Source organism: Natator depressus, chromosome 2 (assembly GCF_965152275.1).
Source record: "Natator depressus isolate rNatDep1 chromosome 2, rNatDep2.hap1, whole genome shotgun sequence".
Lineage (NCBI taxonomy): Eukaryota > Metazoa > Chordata > Testudines > Cheloniidae > Natator > Natator depressus.
In genome coordinates, this window is record NC_134235.1 from 187,055,827 (window position 1) to 187,079,045 (window position 23,219).

At 42.7% G+C, this 23,219-nt stretch overlaps 1 protein-coding gene across 2 annotated transcripts in view; it reads right to left on the reverse strand.

The window, feature by feature from the left end:
- Positions 1 to 22,851, reverse strand: part of ATP2C1 (ATPase secretory pathway Ca2+ transporting 1) — a 78,957-nt gene extending 56,106 nt beyond the window's left edge. Inside the window, exons 1-4 of one of the 2 annotated variants that reach the window (XM_074945579.1) lie at positions 22,693 to 22,851; positions 21,990 to 22,136; positions 4,784 to 4,894; positions 1,080 to 1,196 (exon numbers count right to left, since the gene is read on the reverse strand). In XM_074945579.1, the coding sequence (XP_074801680.1) occupies positions 1,080 to 1,196; positions 4,784 to 4,894; positions 21,990 to 21,995 (234 nt within the window). In that variant the 5' untranslated portion in view covers positions 21,996 to 22,136; positions 22,693 to 22,851. Of the gene's footprint in view, positions 1 to 1,079; positions 1,197 to 4,783; positions 4,895 to 21,675; positions 21,695 to 21,989; positions 22,137 to 22,692 lie in introns of those variants that run through there. The other variant, XM_074945580.1, reaches the window with a different exon arrangement.
- Between the last annotated feature and the right edge of the window lie 368 nt (positions 22,852 to 23,219).

Genomic DNA, 23,219 nt, shown 5'->3' on the forward strand with positions numbered 1-23,219 from the left:
AACTGACAAGGGCTTCTAAGCAAAGGTGTTCTTTACAAACAACTTGCATTTAGATCTGACAAACTCAATACACGATACAGGATATTCATCCATAAAGGTATCTACAGAAAGCTCATTACTGGTCAGGATTCATAATTATTGTGAGATGTATACATGGGTGATATTTTAAGGAATAATGTATTTATATTGAAAACATTCTTTGTGGACTTTGAATTAAATTAGTCACTGGGGATAATGTGTCTTGGTTACAGCTCACTTGGGGTGTCACCCTGCCCTGTTTAGCCAGTGGTGCAATGCAAGACTCAATTGTTTAGACTTGCACAACACTAAAACTTTCAATCAGAGACGACTGCAAACAATCAAAACCATTTTTTAAGATAAACAAAAGGAACTATAAAACAAGACAAGGGTTACCCTGTTTGTGAATAGAATCAAAAGACTGTTTTCAGTATAGCACAGAGGAAGGAAGGAGAAACACTCAATGCATTCACTGAGAAACCCTTTCTACAGCAGGGGTGTTTTCATTAATGTTTGGATCCTGGTTCTTAGGAAACCAGACAACTCTGAATTTTTTTTAATTGGGGGCAGCACTACTTTGAGATAGGAAAGGTAATTATATAAATAAGCACAGAACCAGGTTTACGTTTTGTGATTTTTATTGTACCTATTTGTTTCCAGCACACACTTATTTCTAGTCAAATCTTTATTCTCTCAAATAAACCTGTTCTTGTTTTACTATGAGTGCTCACAAGTGCTGTGTAGTTTACAGGAGTGATGATTTAAGGCAAAAGTGGTAAACTGTACCTTTGGGTATAGAGGATCTGGGATTTCTGCAAGCAGCCAGTGTCAGGGGCTGTATATTACAGGGGAGCAATTCAAAGGGACTCAGGAATTGGGGTGTACCTACTGTTAGCCTGCAAGGCAAAGACAGGGCTGGCATAGCCCAGAAGCACGTGCTTCAGGTGACTGAAAGGCTGGCTGGGTGCCACCAAGCACAGGCAAGACTCCCACCTGCTGATGTCAGAGGGGTAACAAGGTGACACTCAGTCCTGAGTGCCTTGAGAATGCCACATACTCACCTGAGAAATGTATTTTTTCCATAGGGGCTCATCCTCACTGATATCAAACTCATTCCATCCATGGAACGTCCGCCTATGACAAACTTCAGAGTTTTTTAAGCCATTCTGAAGATCAGCCTATTGGAACACGGAGAGAATGTGCAATTACTGACTCCACACATAGCACATACTGATAAGGAGATAAAAAAATTGGGGGGTTACAAGCAGCAGCAAAAAGTTACGCTTTTCAGATTATACCATTCTGGTATATACAAAAGAGCCCACAAACACTAAAGAACAAGGAGTACTTGTGGCACCTTAGAGACTAACAAATTTGTTTGGGCATAAGCTTTTGTGGGCTAAAACCCACTTCATCGGATGCATGCAGTGGAAAATACAGTAGAAGATACACACACACTGAAAAAAATGGTTGCCATACCTACTATAACGAGACTAATCAATTAAGGGCTATTATCAGCAGGAGGGAAAAAAAACTTTTGTAGTGATATATATATAGTGATAAACACTATAGTACAGGATGCTGCTCCACATCCATAACACATTCTCTGCAGAACCCACTCACCCCACCCAGATTGTCAAAATGTATTCAGCATTCAGGCTCTTGAGGATTAGGTCAGGGGCTTAGTGACTCAGTTTGTCAACACTTTTAGAGAGATCATATTCTGAAAGTACTGGTCCCTTACTGGCCAAAAACTCCATCCATTTCATACTAACCAAGAGAGCATGTGCACCTTTGGGATCAAAGCAGCAGCAAAAGACCATGTGCCCTGAAAGTTGACCCAAGATTTATGGACACAAAAACCTGGTCAGAGTTAGCACCATGAATAAGGAATTATGAGGCTGCTTCAGCCTCATGCTGTTTTCCCAGTCCTCCTTCCTCCACCTCATCCTCTTCTTCAACGCTTAGCCAAACAGTCAGCTGTAGCAATCGTTCGCCATTCGGTCTGTTCCTGTGCAACTGCAAAGGCTTGACGGCCTAAGAATCCAACATCAGAACAGACTTGATGAACCCATGTAATAGGGGGTCTGCCTCTGTATCCTCTCCACCCCTTGGTTGGTGGAATTTTATCCTGGATGTTACAAGCCACCCAGAGAACAGCGTTTGCTGGAATGTCTCATGGCATCCTTGCAACATGTCCAAAAAGCATAAGGCGCTGCCTGCAGACAATGGCCCCTATAGTCTGTAGGCCCGAGTGACCATAAACATCTGCACTACAGATGAAGTCATTCCAGTTTATGCCCAATATACAATGTTGACATTGTATGGAAAGCCTCCAGTTTTAACCAGTCTGAGCAGCGTAGTGCCATGTTTCGCAGCTGTACAACAGTATGGGAAGGATACAGCTCGAATAAATCCTGAACTTAGTTGTCACACTATGATGCTGATTCCATATCCGTTGTAAACGGCTCATGGGAGATGCTACGATTCCAATCCTATGGAGAACTGCTGTTTGAGAATTAGAGCAGCTGGTAAGTATAGAACTGATTCGATGGTAGGGTAACCAGACAGCAAGTGTGAAAAATCACAACAGGGGATTGGGGGGGCGAGGGGGGAGGTAATAGGAGCCTATATAAGAAGGAGGGGAACCCACCACAAAAATCAGGACGTCCCCATAAAATCGGGACATCTGGTCACCCTATTCGATGGTTTTGTTGTTCAAAGAGATTGGAGTCATGGGTGGACCTGGTCCTAAATTTTGTAGCTTTGTCTCTGACCATGAAACATTGAGACCAATCTTAGACTCCTCCTCCATATGCCTCACAAAACCTGTCGGGACGCTGTACTATAAGAATGTCATCAGCATAGTCAAGGTCTGTGAGCGAGAGATCACCAAATCTCAACACCTCTGGACCTGACGGAATACTGCATTATGAAATCCATTGCCCGACAAAAGAGTGCAGCGGCCAAAACGCAACCTTGCCTAACACCAGATACTGATTTAAAAGGTGCTGACATCTGGTTCCCCAGATGAGTATGGGCAGTGATTTCATTATACAGCTCTCTAATCAAGTCCAGCAGAGTGGTAAGGACACCTATGCCTTTAAGGCCTTCCATAACGCGACACTGTCTACTGAATCAAAGGCAGCCTTGAGATCAACATATGCTACATGCACGGGCTTCCTGAACTCACGGTGTATCTCTGACAACAAGCAAAGGGCCAAAATGGCATTGAATGTGGAACTATTCCTCCTAAAGCCTGACTGCTGGGGACAATGCTGCTGATGTAGCAAATGCTCCAGGTGTGCCAGCAAAACATGCACCAACACCTTCCCTGGAATGGAGAGCAAGGTGATCAGCCTGTAGTTCTTACATTCACTGCATGGTCCCCTGCCCTTATAGGGTGAGATCACAATACCATCCTTCCAGGCAGTTGGCAGGGTTCCAGTTCTCCACACTAGATGAAAGATGACCAGAAGTAATTATGCTACAGGATCAACAGTACATTTTAGCAGCTCTGAGGAAGTGCTATCAGCACCGGCTGCACATCCGTTTTTCAGTTTAGAGATGACACACTTTACTTCATCCAATGTTGAAGCATCGGTACAAATGTCTGGATCCAGAACCGCAGTGACTGCCAGATCATCCAGCTCTGAACAAGTGGCAGCTGGAAGATGATTCAGGACACTGTGATAGTGTTCCATCCATCCTGAGGGCTGCTAAAGTGTTTTAAGGATATATGGGGGATAGGTGAAGGGAAAAAAAGTGGTGCAGGAAACTGGTGCAGAAAATATGGTGTTTCACAAAAAAGCCAACCTTTCCTGTTGATACAGAGCCAACATTCATGGCCTTACAGAGCTTGCACAACTCAGAACACTTTAAAGCTGAACAGGTCCCCAGTACGTACCAGATTTTTAAATTGTTTAAAAAAAATTGATTAAGTTAACACAACTGCTATTAGATGTCAAACTAAAAACTGTCTAATGTAGTCAAGTTGCTCTTGAAATATATTTTATAGCATGTGTACAAACAGCCATTTTGCCAGTGCTTCCAAGGAGGAGGACGACGACATCTCTTGGTAGGAGAAAACAAAAAAAAAAGTGATGTCTCACAAGCAACTGGCAATTCCAAAGCAAAATATTTGCCTTTTTAAAACTAAAAAAATATTTATAATCTTATTCACACACAACTGCAGACTTAAGTCACTTCCAAACTTGACAGATACCTGCTTCAAGAATAATGTCTAGGAAATAATTTTAATGAAGTATTTAAGAAAAGCCATATCAAGGAAAAATATTTTTTAAAAAGCCTTCAACATCTTACTTATTAAGATAGAAAGCCTAGTCCAAGAAGTCTGTAAGAAGAACAGAGCAATTCTGTTTATTTTTTAAAATATTCTCAAAGGCAGTGATAAAGGTACCTACTTTTTCTTTCATGGGACTTGATTTTTAGAGACGGCAGAGTACTTTCATTATGAATTTTTAAAAATATTTAAGCGATGAGACACTTGCTCTTAATTTCTACTTTATTTTGAAATGGTGCTTGAAATGTTAGTGAAAGGTTTCTCAAAACAGAGTTTCAACTGCCAATTTAAAAAAAAAAATCAGGCTTGCATTCAAAATAGCTAATAGTTGAAATCGAGCTGAAGGCCAATGTTTGTATCTATTTGCATAAGAGAGTACATAGAATCGGTCCTTGAATAGCCTCTTAAATAGTTGCTACAATACTGCTACAGTCTTGTTTTAACCATTTACTTGCTACTTACTTGAAGAATGGTTGCAACTTCACTTACGGGCAATTCACTTGCTTTTTTTGAAGTCAGTACGGGAATCATTGTCTCACTGTCACCATTAGGTATTTGTTGAAAACCTGCAACCTAAGATACAAAAATTGCCACTGTTAGCACTGTTTCAATAATTACACACCAGTGTGATCAAATCTGGCTAACTTCAAGGTATACTAATGTGTCCATTTCAACAATCAGTGGAACCCTCACTTTGTTACACTTATTTAAATGAGGCATCCAGTAATGATACAATATTGTACTATGAAAATGCAACTCAAACAAATTTATATTAACTTTGAGAAAGCACATTCAGAAATTCAGAGCTTAATACAGTGACAGCACAATATAAAAGACTAAGTTTGTGTGACTGTCAGGAGATGTTTTTTAATGGCATGAAAATTACAAGTAGCAAATGTTCCAACAAGTAAATCCTAATGATTACATGTATGTATAATCCTCTAGCTCACTATCCTTAATGGCTGAGCAAAAAACAGAAGTCATGCTGACAACTCCCTGATGGATTTCACTCCATGCTCTATGTCCCCTGCTGGCTAATTCAAGAAGAGTATACCAATAAGTTGCCTGCTCTTTAAAGCAGGGTACAGAGAAAATTTTAAAAGTTTTTGTAAAACAAACCAAAATGAAAAGTTATAACATGGAAAAAGCTTACACGAGCCAGTATTATAATCAGTCAGGTGTGATAAGAGTCTCATGTCATCATAATTCATAAACTGTGGAGAGCAGTAAGATGTTTAGCATTGTGAAATACCAGTAGTATGGGACAGCATTGTACTGTACTGAAGATGCTTCTTTTCTGCTGGCTAAGATATTTAACGGAATTGCAGAGAAGGTAAATGATCTATTAAGGACTGAGTGCATTTCCTGCCACCCTCCCACCTCCCCTTTCCATCCTCTCTCCACCAAAAAAGCAGTTTCCTCCTCTCAAATTAAGAATTCAGGTCTTAGTTGGACAACCACTCAAAATTGCTAATGCCAGCTTAGCCATTTCTAAATACCAAGAAATCCAAGATCGCAAATTAGGTATTTGCAAATGTATGTGTTATGTACACTTATAAAGGCACACAACAGCTAGAACCTTTTATGTACAGGAAGTAGCTTTTCTATACAGTTATGGTTGACAGTTGCCTACAGCAGATATTTGAACTTATGGAAACATCTTCACCTCTCCCTTCCACTCAAAGAAGAGATCCCACAGTGACATCTTCATTTCCCTTCATACCTGTTCTCTGTGCCAGCAACAGTGTTGCCAGGAGCAATCCTCAACACACCGTTCATAGCAGCAAAGTCAATTCTGCATCTGCTGCTCCCTTTGGACATCCCTCTTAAAGCATTTCTAAGTCCCAATAAGCATTTACGAAGGGATTAACGTCTCTTCCCCACCCACCAAATGATGACACTTGTTCAGCGGCATCCTTCTACTAACAGCAACCTTGTCTCAATGGTGATCCCTCTAGGCAGCAGGTTACAGAGGCCACTGTACCTCTCTAGTGGATTAATTTAAAAACCTCTCTCCTCTACAGGGGGAGGTTTGATTTGCAGTTGTCCTCATAGGAATGGCAGTAATACCTTTATTAACACCACCTTCTTTGCAGGAACGCAGAGCAAGTCTTCCACCAACAAGATGGAGGCAGAAAAAGTTTCACCAAAAAAAAAAAAAAAAAAAAAAGCTAGATGCTCATGGAATCCATGACTTTCACTGGCAGGATTACAAAGCTACTTTTACTTTATGCAAAGAACATTAGGGTGATGTTGGATTTATGATGAGCTATCAAGTGTACAAGTGATTAATTAAAAGGATACAGTTGCCAAAAGCAATAAGAAGTTGTCAACTGGATTGGCATTTTCCTTGCTCCTAGGGCTTCTCTACTACCCCAAGTCAGGGTGCCTGTAGAGATCTCTAAAGCAGCACAAGCTTTTCTTGGCCCAGTTGGTACCAGCAGACCTTCCCCTGCCCCAAGCAGCTTCCCAAGTCACTTGTCATCTACCCCCCAGCCTTCCCAGCTTCCCCCAAGGTTCCATACCTTGAGTCATACTCCCAATCCAAGGCTTACCTTCCTGTTGGCTTTTTTAAAATCACCAGGAGCTGCTGTGGATTTTAAATCTTTACTGTGGTGGTAAAGTGATGGCCACAGCCATGCCTTTTGTGACAGCGAGTTGAACATTCTCTTGGGTTCAAAAAGTTCTTTTTTCAACTGATGGGTTAATCATTTTCAACACCTGGATAATTGTGAGTGGGTCTGTTTCTCTGAACACTACACATTGGCATATTGTCCATCTATGGGTATAGCTGCATAATGTGCAAGGTGAGCCTGGCTAGGACTACTACCAAGCACTGTTTCAGACTCTGCATTCAGAGGGTAGGTCAAAAGGAAAAGTCTCAGGAGGAATAGCAAGCTCTTATATAGATGCTCATTTTTGTTTGTCATGTGAGGATTTTGTTGGCTCCTGTGATTTGGGAAGAAAATATAATCTAGGCCTTCCTTGGGAGTTTGTTCCAGATTTTTTCCCTTGCTAAGGGAACAGTCCCTTCTAGAATAATCTTGGTGTTGGTACAGGATTCCTATGCTACATTTGATAATGAGGATTGCTGCCTCCCTTCATTTTCATGCTCAAAACAAGGATCATACCGCTAGATGACGAGCCACTTGCTTTCCATCAAGTAGCTCGTTCCTGTAAGGATAGGAAATACTTGGCTTGAATGGCTCCAGTCAAGGCTTTGAGGTTTCTATGTAGTGTCCTCATTTGTATGGGATCTTTTGGAACAAAGTCCCCTTCTGAAGATATGGCTGCATCTCAATAGTAGAGCACCAGCTGCACCCACCTGCAGATTTAGGAATCTCCCAACTTAGTTATTTTTAATGTAACATTTTAGTTTAACATTTGGTTTTAACCAGAAGTACCCACTTGGGTCTTATGTCCTCAAAGCCTGTATGTGCAGGAAAAAATCCTGATTCTAAAAATGCTTGAACAGCTCCTTTCCTTTACTGAAGTTACTGCATTCTCTCTTTTGGGGAGAGTGGGAGGGGGAGCTGAAAGCATTAACACTGAGTATTTTAGGAGAGACCTAGTAAGACTCAGGGCTTTACTAAGTCAGAGCCATTTTAACATGGGAAAGGAACTGATTTCTCACTCACCCCAGGAAATCCCATTATGGCATAGCTGCATCCTTATGTGCCTCTGTTCCGAGCACAGGCTGCATTAAGTGCTCCTTAACAGGGTACATAGGTTGACACCCACAATTCTCACTCCACAGCTACCTGAGACAAGGCTTCCCAGTAGTAAAATACTTCTCTGCACACCCCCAAACGGCAACATGTTTGTGTGAGTAGGGAAAAGAGTAATGAGCTCGATATAGCGCACAGAGAGTCTCAGCGAGGAGAGAAGCCCCAGTAAACACTCTTTCAGTGTGGAAGGCCAAGGAAAAAGGGTTCAAACCCTGATTTTTATATCACTTGCTCATTAACAGTATAAGCTGGGGGTGAGGGTCCTGACACTTTGTATCTTATGTAGGCCCAGCACAATGCGTACACCAGGGGCTTTTCACATCCTGCCCCCCTTGTGTGACACCCATCCATTCCCCTCTTTTTTATGGGCTCCCTGCAACTCTCCCAATCTCCCCCATCCAGGGTTCTCTGCAACCCCCATTCCTTCCCTCCTCCCATAGGACAATCCCCCCATTCTCCCACACCAGCAGCCCTGCATACACCAACATTCTCTCCTTCCTCCATGGCTGTGGGTCCTCCATTGTCTTCTTCCCCCATCAAGGTTCCCCAAACTCCCACTGCCAGGGGATCTGCGTAACCCCACTTGACCCATGTCAGGAGCTCTGTGTACACCTCTCCTCTCCCTTTCCCATATAGGGTCCCCATGACAAGGGAACTGTGAGAGCCCGCAGTCCTAGGGCAAAGACTAACATCTTCCCCTGCTTGATGCCCTTCTCTTGCCCCATGGATGGAGCTGTGTGCCCACTTCACCTATACCAGGATGCCCAATCTCTTCCCCACCAAGGGTCTGTGTGCCTCATTTCTCCCCCCATACTAAGGGATGGTCTACACTAGTGGTGGTGAAGATGCTCTAAGCCAATGGAGAGAGCTCTCCCATCAGTATAACAACTCTGCCTCACAGAGGCAGCAGTTATATTGGTGGGAGAAGCCACTGTCTACATGAGCACTTAAAATCGGTACAACTTAAGCTGCTCAGGGATATGGATTATTCAAACTCCTGAGCAATGTAAGTTATACAGAAATATGTTAAGTACAGATAAGTCCATGCACATGCCCCCATTTCCTCAGATTTCCCTCTTCCTCCACCACCACTCTTCCTTCTGTCCAGGAGACTCGTCATTCAGGGTGTGGATATGTTAAAATCTATTGGAAGGATAAACTAGATGAAATGCAGTATCCTGGAAACTGTTAACGGATGCCAACCAGTTGTTCAATCTATAGACAATTGCAGAGGTGCGTCAGGCTGTAAGACATTCACAAGCTCTGCCAGCTTCTTAAGGGAATGCTTTTGTCTTTTGAGAACCCAGAGCCTCTACAGTTTCCAAGAATTACTCAAGTATGCAGGCTGAGAGGCGCTCTTGGTCAAACCTTCCCACAGTCAGCTTCAGGCAAGGCCCCAGCATAGTGCCCAACTCAAAACTCATGTCTTGGCACAAGAGGGATCACTGACTTGCAACAGCAGGACATAGCTTTCCCCCGGGTTCTTGAAAACCTGCTCTTGGACTTGGCTTGATGTTTACAGAGCTTCTCTGCTGCTGCAGACAGGTACAGCAGGAGTTTGCTAGAGTGCTATCACACTGGAGGAACCAGAGGGTTAGAGCCTTAATGCTCTAATGAGTGCTCAGTTGAGGAGAGGGACAGTGCAGCTAGAAGTTGAAAACGTTGAAGTTACGTATAATACAAAAGTGATTGAGAGAAACTGAATTGCCAATTTGTTCCACCACGGGAGGCAGAAACTCTGGTGGCCTGAAGTGCAAGGCTTAGTCGTGGAGCACCAAGAAAAGCTGGCCCACCTCTGAATTCCACAGGTCAGATGTATCCTATTTCCAAAGGAGAGTCATTCTGTGCAGGGCAGGGGGAGGAAAAATTTGTTTTATGAAGACAAGTACAGTAAAAGTTTTGTTATCCGGCATGTTGTGGGAAGAGGGGATGCCAGTTAGCCAAAACTTCCAGTTAACTAACAAACAGTTATACTTACCAATGGAAGGAGGAAGTTTGGGTGCGGGAGGAGGCTCAGGGCCGAGTCATGGGAGAGGTTTCAGGGTGCCAGATCCAGGGGGCACTCACCTTGGGCAGCTCCCCACAAGCAGTGACATATCGCTGCTGCTCCTAGGCGGAAGCACGTCATGCCACTCTGCGCACTGCCTCTGCCCTACAGGTGTGCCCCCGCAGCTCCCTTTGGCTGCAGTTCCCGGCCAATGGGAACTGCAGAACCCGCACTCAGGTCGGGGCAGAGGCAGTGCACGGAGCCCCTTGGCCATTCCTCTGCCTTAGAACAGCAGGGACATGTTCCCCCTTCCAGGGAACCACGCGGATCCAGATAGCCAGACTTTTAATGGAGACCAGAAATGCCGGTTTCTAGAGCTTTCCGATTGGTAAAGTGCCAGATAACAGCTTTTACTAGTATTTATTGTGGGAAATACATACAGTACCAAACCAGTATTAAAAATATCAAACCAGTATTAAAAAGACTTTAATCAATTGCCCAAGGTGAACACTGAAGATGTGATAAGTAGCAAAAATGATGGGGTGAGCAGAAGGGGGGGTGCAAGGGGGGGGGGAGAAGAGAGAGAGACCAAAAGTGTTATTCAAAACAACAAAGCAGACTATTTAAAACACTATGCAGCTGTCAACTTGATTGAGGGGGGTTATCCACTATTGTTTTCTCCCCCCAACTCCCAGATGAATCTCACAAGAGATTCTCAAACAAGAAACATTAGCTTGAAAGCTACCTGTCTTTTTGATTACCAGGGACGATAATCAGCAGAGGATTTAGCAAAAAGTAGGGAACTAAGAGGAGGTGTCAAGCTTCCTTCCCCACTCTGAACTCTAGCGTACAGATGTGGGGACCTGCATGAAAAACCCCCTACGCTTATTTTTACCAGCTTAGGTTAAAACTTCCTTAAGGTACAAACTATTTTACCTTTTGCCCCTGGACTTTATTGCTGCCACCACCAAGCGTCTAACGAATATATAACAGGGAAAGAGCCCACTTGGAAACATCTTTCCCCCCAAAATCCCCCCAAGCCCTACACCCCCTTTCCTGGGGAAGGCTTGATAAAAATCCTCACCAATTTGCATAGGTGAACACAGACCCAAACCCTTGGATCTTAAGAACAATGAAAAAGCAATCAGGTTCTTAAAAGAAGAATTTTAATAGAAGAAAAAGTAAAAGAATCACCTCTAAGATCAGGATGGTAAATACCTTACAGGGTAATCAGATTCAAAACAGAGAATCCCTCTAGGCAAAACCTTAAGTTACAAAAAGACAAAAAACAGGAATATACATTCCATTCAGCACAACTTTATTTTATCAGCCATTTAAACAAAACAGAATCTAACCCATATCTAACTAGATTGTTTATTACAGGATTGTATTTACAGGAGTTCTGACCTGCACTCCTGCTCTGGTCCCGGCAAAAACAACACACAAAGAACCCTTTGTTCCCCCCTCCAGCTTTGAAAGTTCTTGTCTCCTCATTGGTCATTTTGGTCAGGTGCCAGCAAGGTCATCTTTAGCTTCTTAACCCTTTACAGGTGAAAGGGTTTTTTCCTCTGGCCAGGAGGGATTTAAAGGTGGTTACCCTGCCCTTTATATTTATGACAGGAGGCAAGGGCAAAATTCTCCCAACAATACTTTGTTATTTTAAAAGTTAAGCTATGTAGTTGCATGTAGATGTAGACCCCAGTGTGAAACCACGGGTCCACTGAAGTTAAAGGCAAAAATAATTTCAAGAGAGACAATTTCACACCAAATCAGAAGTCCATGTGCTGTTCAGAACAAAGGGATCTTGCCCCTCTGGAGAATTTACTCCAATTATGTCACAGATTTAGTTAAATACCCACTTTCAGGCACCCACCAGCCTGCTATGAGGGGAACTGCTGGATCCCATGTGCTTTAAGCCTCCAGAATCTGAACAGAATGCAGGTATTGCCCACCTTGGGGTTCTTAAGCACACTCGCAGGGTGCAGATCCTCTATCTAGCCCCCTTTTCTGATAGCGGAGACCTCATGCTTCAACTGCCCAGTCCCTGGAACTAGTACGGACTTCCTGAGACAACCCCATTTCTTAAGACACCCTTTCTCAGCACTCCACCTGAAAACAAGAGCATCCAGTTTAGTTTACCTTTTCAGGGACATGACAGGTGCAGCACATAACATATAGACTTTGCATAGGCTTCTTGTAAGACACCACTGCTCTTTCCTCAAATGGCACAAGAAATGCAGACATCTGTACAAAAAGATAAATCGTACATGCATCTCCCTGCCTCAGTTTTGTCACCACTCTGGAGCATTATTTTGGCAGGGGTTCTCTGGAGGGATGTCCAGCAACCTTCTGCTACAGCTCATGGCTTGACTTCTGACTCTCAGCCTGTCAGATTCATAGATATTAAGGTCAGAAGGGACCATTATGATCATCTAGTCTGACCTCCTGCACAACGCAGGCCACAGAATTTCACCCACCCACTCCTGCGAAAAACCTCTCACTTATGTCTGAGCTATTGACAGGCTTGCTTTCTCTCACCTTGATCTGGCTGTGGGACCAAGCACCACTCCCACGCTACAAAAGCATATGCTCCTCTCTACCTGCCCAAAACTTCCTGTGTCTGAGTCCCTAGAATTTATATGCCCTACCACCACCGCCTGATTCCCTTGTTATGCTGTTGGGAATTTTCCACTGCTCTAAAATGACAGATCCCTGTTGAGGGGTTGGAGAAAAATGGTTCTCCATTGTCCCTAAATGACTGTATTCTGACTATATAATGGGTATGCTGAAGAGGTTGTCTGAAGGCAGGAGAACAGTTACAGTACTTCCCTACTAGAAAAGGTAACTCCTGGCAGCCCATGGTGGATTTACAGAGAGGGGAATTCAATGGTATAGCAATTTTCAGAGTAACAACTCAGTAAGATCAATGACAATAAAGCTGTACAGACCAATTAGAACTTCACAAACTAGCATCACAGACAAAGAGTCTTGTCTTTGACTTACATTTCTGATTCTTTTCTCTGACTAGTAAAGTCTACACATCTGTTTAAAAATACATAATATTAAACCAGACTAATTTTGGTTAGTTTGCTTATCACAACTTATTCCGGAACAAAAGGGATTCTGACAGTCAGAACTGGACAATAGACAATGATGTCCTGTATTTTACAATACACAACATGTATAGTTTTACTTAAATTGCAGGGAAGAATCTGTTAGATCCCAGCTTTCTCCCTACTTGGTTTATTTTACTGTTAGTTTCATTCAACATTTCACAAGCTAAAGAAGGTTATTTTTCTAGTTACATCCTCAAGTTTTCCATTACCACATAGGTTTAAAAGTTAAAATTAGGGACCATAGCAGACAAGCAAGTGAACATGAACTCCCAGTGCAATATTATGGCAAAAAAGGCTAATGTGATCCTTGAATGTATGAACAGGGGAGCAGTGAGTAGGACACTGGTATACATTTAGGTGATTTTTACCACTGCATATGACATTGGTGAGACAAATACTGCATATAGTTCTGGTGTCCACATTTTAAAAAGGATGTTGAAAAATTGGAAGGTAAAGAAAAGTAAAAAATGATTCAAGCTTTAGAGAAAATACCTTACAGAAAACAACTTACAGAGATGGCTTCACTACAGTGTAAGTACCTTCGGTGTCAGATATGGCAGTTTCCTGCAGTATCCTCAGAAAACCTTGTTTCTGATATCCTGGGACAGACAGCTACAACTACACTGCATATATATATACACCCAGTTCACATGCGTTCTACGAAGTAATCTACAATTACTAGATATATTGGCAATTTAATCCTCTACTTCAAGACAAATTAAGAAATATAGTTCTTTATTTCTTGTTATAAGGGCATGCAATGCTAAAACCACAGTCTTGGGTACATGCTTTGTTCCAAGTTCTCTGGACACCAACCAATAGCAGGCATTTGCATGCGAGCCATAACTAGTAGTCTTGACAGTCATAAGCCCCTCACGTTATTTGTAAATCAATAAAGACGTTAAAACATTTTTCTCCACCATCCATTCCCCAACTCAGAATATGAGAAGGATGAGAGCATAATCTGTTATAACCACACACAACTTCAAAGAACAACAGATAAGAAGTTTTCATCTAGCTTTCAACTTTCCAAGAATGTCTAGTTTACAAAGTTCAAAGGATGTCTACCATACCAAAGATGCATTGCATATAGTGGAGACATTTCTTGGAGAAGTCTGAAATCGAGGTGACAGGATGGATTCAATTGGATTTAAATCACTAGTCAGGAAGACTTGATTTAATCACGGATTTCTACATAAAAGTGCATTCCTGTTGGTTGTTATAACCTTAAAACATATTCTTCACAACTCAGAAATAGATGTAGGTTTCATTTTTAGAAGGTAGACAATATACATTTTTAAGTGATTTATTTTGAAAAAACTTTTCAGATTAGTTTTACAGCTATATCAGAAAATGAATGATTGGTTATTTCATTTACCAAAGCTAATTGAAGCAGATATTTATGAAGTCATTGGGAGGTGAACTATCTCCAAATCAACAGGTTACCATTAATATTTGGAGGATTTTCTTGCCATGCTGTATTAGGAGGAGAACCTCACCAGACAGACATTTACATTGTTGTTTTAGTTAACTAAAAAACAACAACAACGTTATGTATTCTGGATTTTTTTCTTCAACAGCAAACAATATTTTAACAAAACAAGTATATGAATTTTTGAATTTAGTTAAACATTCAAGTTTTTTTAAAATCAGGTTTGTTTTTGTTAAAATTGTTTTTAACTAAAATAGTTAATGAAATATTTGTTTTTAAAACAAAAAAATGAAATCGACTAGGTCAGCCAGGTCAACATGAAAAACTTAAAATATTGGCTTCTGCAGCTAACTCAGTCGTCTTCACCTTCGTTTTCCCGTTTGTCCATAATCTGGAAAAGAAAAAACAAGTTTGCCTGCTTTTTCAGGTCCCAAACGATTTCTCAGTTTGGAATGAATTAGTCGAAAGAAAGAATATTTTCTTCCCTACACCGGCAGAAGCAGCTACTGCTGTTAAAAGTGAGATGATCACTTCAACAGTCTCTGAATCCGAGTGCTTAAGTGACTTCCACCAGTTCACTGGGGTGACTCTCTTTAAAGCATCATCAGCAAACATATTTCTTGAATGGCTCACCCTTAGCTCTGAAGATTGTTATAGTTGGCATTATGGAGAGATGATGGCTGGATGTCCATGTCAGAGCCAACTCCTCTTCTTCAGCAGTTAACGTTTGATCCTGGTACCGAGTATTGAGAATATTTGCAAGAAAATGAGCCGGGGATAGTGCTTCTCCCATTTGTTTTTTTAATGCTTGTAATTTAACTCTGTCATGCATATTTCTCTTTAAGATCTCACTCAGCTGTTTTACTGCTGACATTGTTGAAATTTGGAAGGAACTATTTCCCCGCATTTTGTTCAAGGCTATAGAAATAGGCTTCAGGGTACTCAGCATGTGTTCAACATTTCTCTTAAGCCCAATGTTGAGAACTTTGGCTGTGACAGGGCCATCTATTTTCTCATGATTTTGTTCACAAACTGTCATCAGATTAGGCCAGTCCTTGATATAGTGCTCAAAACAGTCCACTATTGAGGTCCATTGCATGTCTTGTGGAAGAGTTAGCTTGATTCCTCACACTTTTTTCAGAGCAGCTACTGCAAAGTTATGGGGGGGGGGGGCACGACCACCACAAAGCTGGGCTCTGGGGAGGGACAGGGTATGGCTATCTGGGCTCGGGGGAGGGCGGGGAGGCTCGCAGCTGAGCTCTGGGCAGGGAGGGAAGGGGGCAGAGGAACAGGAACTGGGTTATCATAAGGTGGTTCCTTTAACTCTCTACTCCCAGGGGAATTTGTGTGTGTGTCTGTATAGTTAGACATACTTGATGACAGGCATTTTGAAATAAATTACCAAAATAATTGAAAATGGCATGATTGTGTGTTTTGACAAATAAAATTTGCAGAATTTTAAAATATTGTGCATACAATTTAACTTTTTGGTGCAGAATGCCCCCAGGAGTACTACTTTCTCCTGCCTCATCAACAATTGTTTAAGTTACAGACCCTTCAAATAGGTTTTAATAGACAACCTAGTAACAGGATCCCACTGGCATGCTTTCATGAAAGCCTGACTCAAAAGCAGATTCAGTCTCAAAACTAGTTCCATGCCACTGTAGATAAATGAAGGTTTTTGGCACTGGAGGGAAAGGGAAAGTATTTGAAGTAGTGTAGTATAAGCTATACTATTACAGCAGCACCACAGGCAGACAAGAGACACTGGTTGCTGGATCTGGGAAACAAGTCTGCCTGATTCGCACAGTAGAAAGGCAGTGCTAGGATAAATACAATAACTAGTAACACGGCCAGCTTGGAGAATGACAGTATTTAGAACAAAGATGTGGGTACTGAAGCTTGCTTGGAGGCAGGTTGATGAAAGAAATTCCCCTTTCCCTCCCCCACTCCCCAAAAGAAATCCAAGCCAGCTTGAGGCTTTGTTTTTGTTTTAAAATACCCCACTGAAGTATTTGTATGAACATATGAAAGCTTTGGAAACCAGAAATACTGGTTTTAATTTAATTCTAGAAGTTAAAAGGGAAGTGATGAGAATAGTTTTCTAATAGAGGGTATAACACCACTGAAGTTATTAAATTGCCTACAAGCCTAGAGGAAAAGGGAAATGGGTGGAGCTGTAGTGATAAAGTCCCTGTTCCAGACATTCCAACAACTCCCCTTCATCACATTAATCCGGGAGTTTTTTTTGCATCTCACGTTCAAGATTAACAACTGAAAAGCTAAGACTTGATAGGAAAGGTGCAGTCTTTTTTCAAAAGGACAAAGTCACTTTGAATGTAGCACAAGACGAGCAACAAAAATAAAATGAGCAACTTCATCCTGAATATACTTTTCCAGAAAGATGTAAACTTGCAGGTCCACCACTAGATGCTGCAAATGAAGGAAATGTTAAAAATGTAGAGCATCAATACTGATGTTACTCTAAGGTGGTTGGTCAAATATGAAACATGACTAGATAATAGCTACAAAATAATTCAGAAAGTGACGAGAACTTGAGAATTGGGTTCTATTCCCAGCTCTGCCACTGGCCTAGCGTGTGACCCGGGGCAAATCATTTCACCTGAGTTTTGCCATCTGCACAATGGGGATAACTATACTTACCTCCTTTGTAAAGTGAAATCTACTGGTGAAAAGCATTTATACAATATCACGTGTCAACGTGATTGATCCCCAATACAGAGATTATAGCTTGAGCTCAGAACAGGATGACGAGGTGTAACTGAACAATAACCCTGGGTTCCTTTCTGCTTTCCTAGCATTTAGCTGTATATCCAGATTTCTACACCAGGCCTATGTCTGCCAAAAAAAGTTGTCACAATTTCTTGCAAAGTGGTGAAAAACTGTGGGAATAAAGTCAAAGACTACAGAGATGAATCAGAATGGTTAGTTTTACAGAAACCTGCATTCCTTTCTCTCTAGTTTAGCAAAAATACAGAGTGTTAACACATTCAGATTAGTTTGATCAAAATCCTGTAACAAGATAGATTGGTAAAAGTGCATCTGTATCTAAGGGCAGGTACAAGAAAGTGGTTAAGCTTAACTAGTTCATAGGCAGAGAACTAAATTTGAGTTGTCCTACGTACAGAATTGCAAGCTTTTTATTTTGAACAGCATATGACTAAGGAATAAGTATTTGCTTATTAAGTGAATTTTGTATTATGTTCTGTGTTCCATGATTATTATTTTTGAGTGTCTCATCTCCCTGACTGGGGGGAGGGGGTTGAGCTGGGTAAAAACTGTCCGAGATGAGCATCCCTTATCCTCCAACCAACCAGGAAACATCTGGGGCTTCTTCTCAAGCCTCAGCTTAAACATTCCTAGTTTGTCAACCTCAATAGGAGAGAGGGAGGCATAAGCAAGGTCCCGGGACAACACTGGTGGGAATCCCAGCTTCTGGGAACACTGGTTTTCTCATTCACTTTGACCCCATTAGGGAATTATAAATGGGGAAATGTATTTAATGTTGTCTTCCTGGAAGCATACTTGTATGTTAATACATCACTGCTTACCAAAACTCAGTTTTCAGAAGCTAATGTCAATTAGTAGAACAATGTTTTTGCTTTCAAGGTGAACCATTCAAACTCATTGCTCTGACTAATAAAACCCACTTTCAAGACCCAAAAGTAGTAGTGTTTCAGAGCAAGATCTTATTAAACAAATTTAATATCCTTTTTCAAAAATGTAAAACTAAGGTTTTAGTTCTAACTGCAATCTTTACTGACATTTCTCTCCTTGAAAAATTAAGAGGTACTTCAGATGGGATAACTAGTAGAGCTACTAAAATGAAAGCTCCTAGTATCTAGCTGTAAAAAGTGTTGACCAGGATGGAGAAGGAAGACAAGAGCTCAAAACAGCAAAAGGAATAGAGTGGGGAGGGAAAGGGACAGAGAACAGCAGATGTGCAAACAAGAGAATATATGCTTATTAACAGAACCATTTAAACCTCTGGAAGAGCTAATTCAAAGACTGAAAAGTGAAAGGAAGAACAGGACAATAAAATGTTGAAAATTTGTGTACGTCTCATTTTCATAAATACCATGGCTTCCTCAATTACTTCAATCCCTGAACACTTCTTCATTCACATTTCACAACATAGCTATTAAGAAGGGACCTGCACTTACAAAGAATTACGGTTTAAATTTAAAAAACTATTATAAAATATCACTTAGAAGGAACTGTACATATATTTCTGGATCAGACTTCCTTTTATCTCAGGTATGTCACTCCTTTCCCTTGCCTGCACCTCAGTTTCTCTCACTAACCCTAAGGCAGATGAGATAGGTGTAGCATCATTCATACTATACCACCACCACCACCTACTTCTTATATAGCACTTATCCATTAAGAGATTTCATATAGGGTGACCAGATAGCAAGTGTGAAAAATCGGGACAGGGAGTGGAGGTAGGCGGCACCTATATAAGACAAAGCCCTGAATATCAAAACTGTCCCTATAATATTGGGACATCTGGTCACACTAATTTCAAAGCACTACACAATCTTTTAATGTATCTGTCCTCACAAAGTAAGACTATATTGTATTAGTCACAGGTTCAGTACCTGAATTGCTTAGGAGATATCTTGGCAGCAAGAACAAAACAGATTTGGCATTTCTTAAATTAATTCAGAAAATAAATCAGAGCTGATAGACAGAAAGCATGTATTAACACTGCAAGTGTTCGCTATCTAAATTTAACAGAGTTGAAACTGTTCATCTTTTAAGATGTCTCCTTTTTTCTGTAAAAAGAAAAAGGAGCTACAGCTCACGAAAGCTTATGCTCTAATAAATTTGTTAGTCTCTAAGGTGTCACAAGTACTCCTTTTCTTTTTATGGATACAGACTAACATGGCTGCTACTCTGAAACCTGTCCTTTTTTCCAGAAGTTAAAGCTACATTTTAAAAAGTGGAAGTATCATTAAGCTTACATGTTTTACTAATTTATTCCTATAGATATTTTCCTCACTGTGAATTGACTAAGAAATCCCCTTCTCGTGCAACTGATATTCAGAAGAGTTGAACTAGATTAGTCCTCTACAGTGTAATAGAGTTATAAAAATTATAAGCCTTATTTTTGTTATCTATTTCTAGCATAGAGGATTCAGGCTGGATGAACACTTACCTGCATTCAACTGATAACATGTTATTTTCATCTCTTTTACACTCAGTCTCTAATAGTCTCATTTTTAAAACAAATTACATATTTCTTTACAATAAAAATGTTTGAAATGCAGATTACTGAAGAAAAATCAATGCAACAAGCTAACTAGGGTTGCAAATGGGTAGCCTATGTCCTACTATGATGTGTTCTCTCTAGTACACACGCCCTGCTGTTCCACATTAATGCTCTTCAATTAGAGTACAGTACTCCCTTAGAAGACACAATTAAAATGTTAAATTCCATACAAGAAACTCATTAACAATATCAGAGTGGCAAAGCAGAACTCTCAGTTTTCAAAGTAATGAACTAAAAGTTTTTAAAACTTTGTACAGGCTAAAAACCAACAAGTGGCTCCAGTACCACTGCAAAATTTCTGTGGTTCTACAATCACTATCTTGTTTTTAAAATAATTTCTCCCGTTGCTGCCTGAAAGACGTACACAATCAAGAGAAATTAACTACACATACTTCAGACACAAAATGAGGAAGAAAAACAGCACTCAGGTCAATTTAGAGACTAAAAAAAGTCTATCTTAAACAGTCTCATGAACCCATTCCATTGTGAGTAGAATTAGTCTTGATTTTGGAGTTACTTCTATTTAAAGCTAAGCAAACAGTGCTTTCTCTAGAATCAGAACCTGTAGAAGTCAGAAGAAAAAGAAAAAATCTAAATTCAGCTGAAGGAAACTTCAAAGCCACAAACATACCTATCCAAAATCTGCAGAGGATCCAGATGTCACTGACAAATTTCAACAGACTGACTTTGTCATCAACTATAACAGGGATTCTCAGCCCAGGGTGAGGGGGGAAGTATCAGTGTTTCTGGGATCACAACTATGCTGCTCTAGGGCAGTGGTTTTCAAATTGTGGGTCACGACCCAGTACTGGGTCGCAGCAGCTCTGGTCAGCACTGCTGACCGGGCCGTTAAAAGTCCTGTTGCCTGCTTGCGTGCCTCTGCCTAGGAGCTGGACCTGCTGCTGGATGCTTCTGAGGCACAGCATGGTCCACGGTTCCAGGACAGGCAGGAAACCTGCCTCTGTACCCCAGCTGCACCACTGAGCCTCCCCTTCAAACCCAGAGCCCCACTCTTGCACCCCAAACCCCTCATCCCCACCCCAGAGCCTGCACCTCCAGCCCAGAGCCCGCACCTCCAGCCCAGAGCCCTGACCCGCTCCTGAACCCCAAACTCAAGTCCAATCCCACAGCCTGAACCCCTCACCCAAACCACTCATCCCCAGCTCCGTTGGGTCACGGGCACCCACAATTTTCTTCAACTGGGTCGCCAGAAAAAAAGTTTGAAAACCAGTGCTTTAAGAATTCTAGGATTGGCTTGCTATGTGCATGGGGGGGTTCAAACTATAGGAAAGGCTTGGGTGGGGTCATCACTGGACTATGGCATCTGTGAACTATTAGTAGTTTATTACTGGAACACCTAGATATCCTACCTAAAAGAAAGTGGCATGGCAACAAAGCAGCCTGTTTTTAGATCAACACATTATATCTTTATGTATGACGTTTCCAGAGATACTATGAACATGAGATTCCTCAGTGAGGTATTTTTATAACCATCACAACACCATAACATCTGTTACTCAATTAGGAAAAAACAGAGCTGAAAGACTACCGTAATGACTTATTCACAGTATGAAGTTAAAAACAGGTTTCCTCTACATAAAACAGAACTACAATTACGCAATTTAAAGAAAATAAAAGAGTATTTCCAATATTAATTCTCTTTCTAAGGAGCAGGCAATCCAAATAACCAGCAACAAAAGAATTCACTAGTTTTAGGATACATATTTAATTCATTATTTTCAAAGCAACTAAGGTGCATTTTCCAATGTCAATAAGACCACAAAGATCTACTTACTGTTAAGACATTCTGGAGGAGAATTTATTTCACTATATTTTGCAGAGGATGACAAAAACAAAATAAAAACTTCACCACAAGTATGTTCAACAGATGTTGCCACAAAGATAATAGCTTTATAATGCATAAGGTATGATTGTAGAATAAGACCCAGCAACTCATAAAACCCTCTGCTCCTAGATGAGCAAGCCAAAGCAGCAGTGTAAACCTAGAGTGGTGTACAAACAGCTGTAGGACCTGCCACCATCAAATCACGTGCAACCCCCCTCCCCTCTGGGCTCCAATGAAGTCAGTGACTCTGATGAGAGCTTTACCTTCATTTTCCATCGAAACTGCACCTGGGTTGTTAGTTACAAAGACTTTAGCAACAGCAGCACCGGAGCTGGCACAGAGGAGAAGGGGGAGCCGCCCCAGATCCCAGGTAGTTACACAGCTCCCATTGCCCCCACCTGCAGCAACATCTGCAAGAGAAACGGGCGCTAGCAAAAGTAAAAGCAGATCTCCGGGTCCCTTCGCTCTCTTAGACGCACATACACCTACACCCCCCCTCCCCCCGCACCGAGACAAACGCTCACGGGGCGAGCTGGCTGGCAGCTGCCACGGGAGGATTAGTTACCCAGCAGCCACACCGAAGAGGGAGACTCAGCAACGAAGCTAGCACAGAAGCCGCCCGAGGAAAGAGCGCAGGGCGCGTTTCCTACACCAGCTCCCGGCAGCCCCATAGCCGCCGCCCCCCGTCAACACGATATCCCTCACCCCCGCCACCCTCTCACCCTGCCGCCCCGTGCCCAGCCGCCGAGAACCGCTCCCCACGCCGGGCGGCAGCTTGAAGAGACTCGGACTCTGTGACCACCCTCGTTCCCTGCCCCTAGGGAGGGCCTCTGTCCCCACCGCCCCCGCAGCTCCCCCGATACACCGCGCCCCCCCCCGCCGCCGCACCCCCCAGTCTCTCCGCGCAGCTCCTCATTGTGCCCCCCCCCCACCGATTTCTCCCACGCTTGGCGTCCCCAGCCTCACCCGAGACGCCTGTGGCGCAGGCGGCGGCGGTTCCTCCGCCCCCCAGCACGTCTCACTGCTCGGGCTCCGCGCGGCGGCGGCGGCACGGACGCATCCCCGCTCCCCGAGCGCGCGATCCACTTCCGCTACCCGTGGGGCCGGGAACGGAAGGGCCACTCGGGAAGAGGGAGTTGTAGATGCGCAGGCGCCTCAGAGCTTCCTCCTTTCCCCTCCCCTCCCCTCCCCAGACGCGCGGCCCAAGGTCGGGAGCGAGCGAGCGCGCGCGCCCCTCTGCCACTCCCAGTCTCGGGAGCAGCGACTTCCTCCCCGCACGGACCCCCGCCGCAGCCACCTGTTCGGGAGCGCCCGCGTGCCCCGCCAGCACCTCAGCGAGACCCGGGGAACCTGTCTGCTGCACGCTCCAGCCCCGCCCCCCTGAACTCCCCCAGCCCGCTCACAGATCACCGACCCCCCCCGCGCGCCTGCCCCTTAGCGGCTACGTACCCCCGCCACCCCACTGAGTGAGCGTTCCCGTCAATCGTACCCCA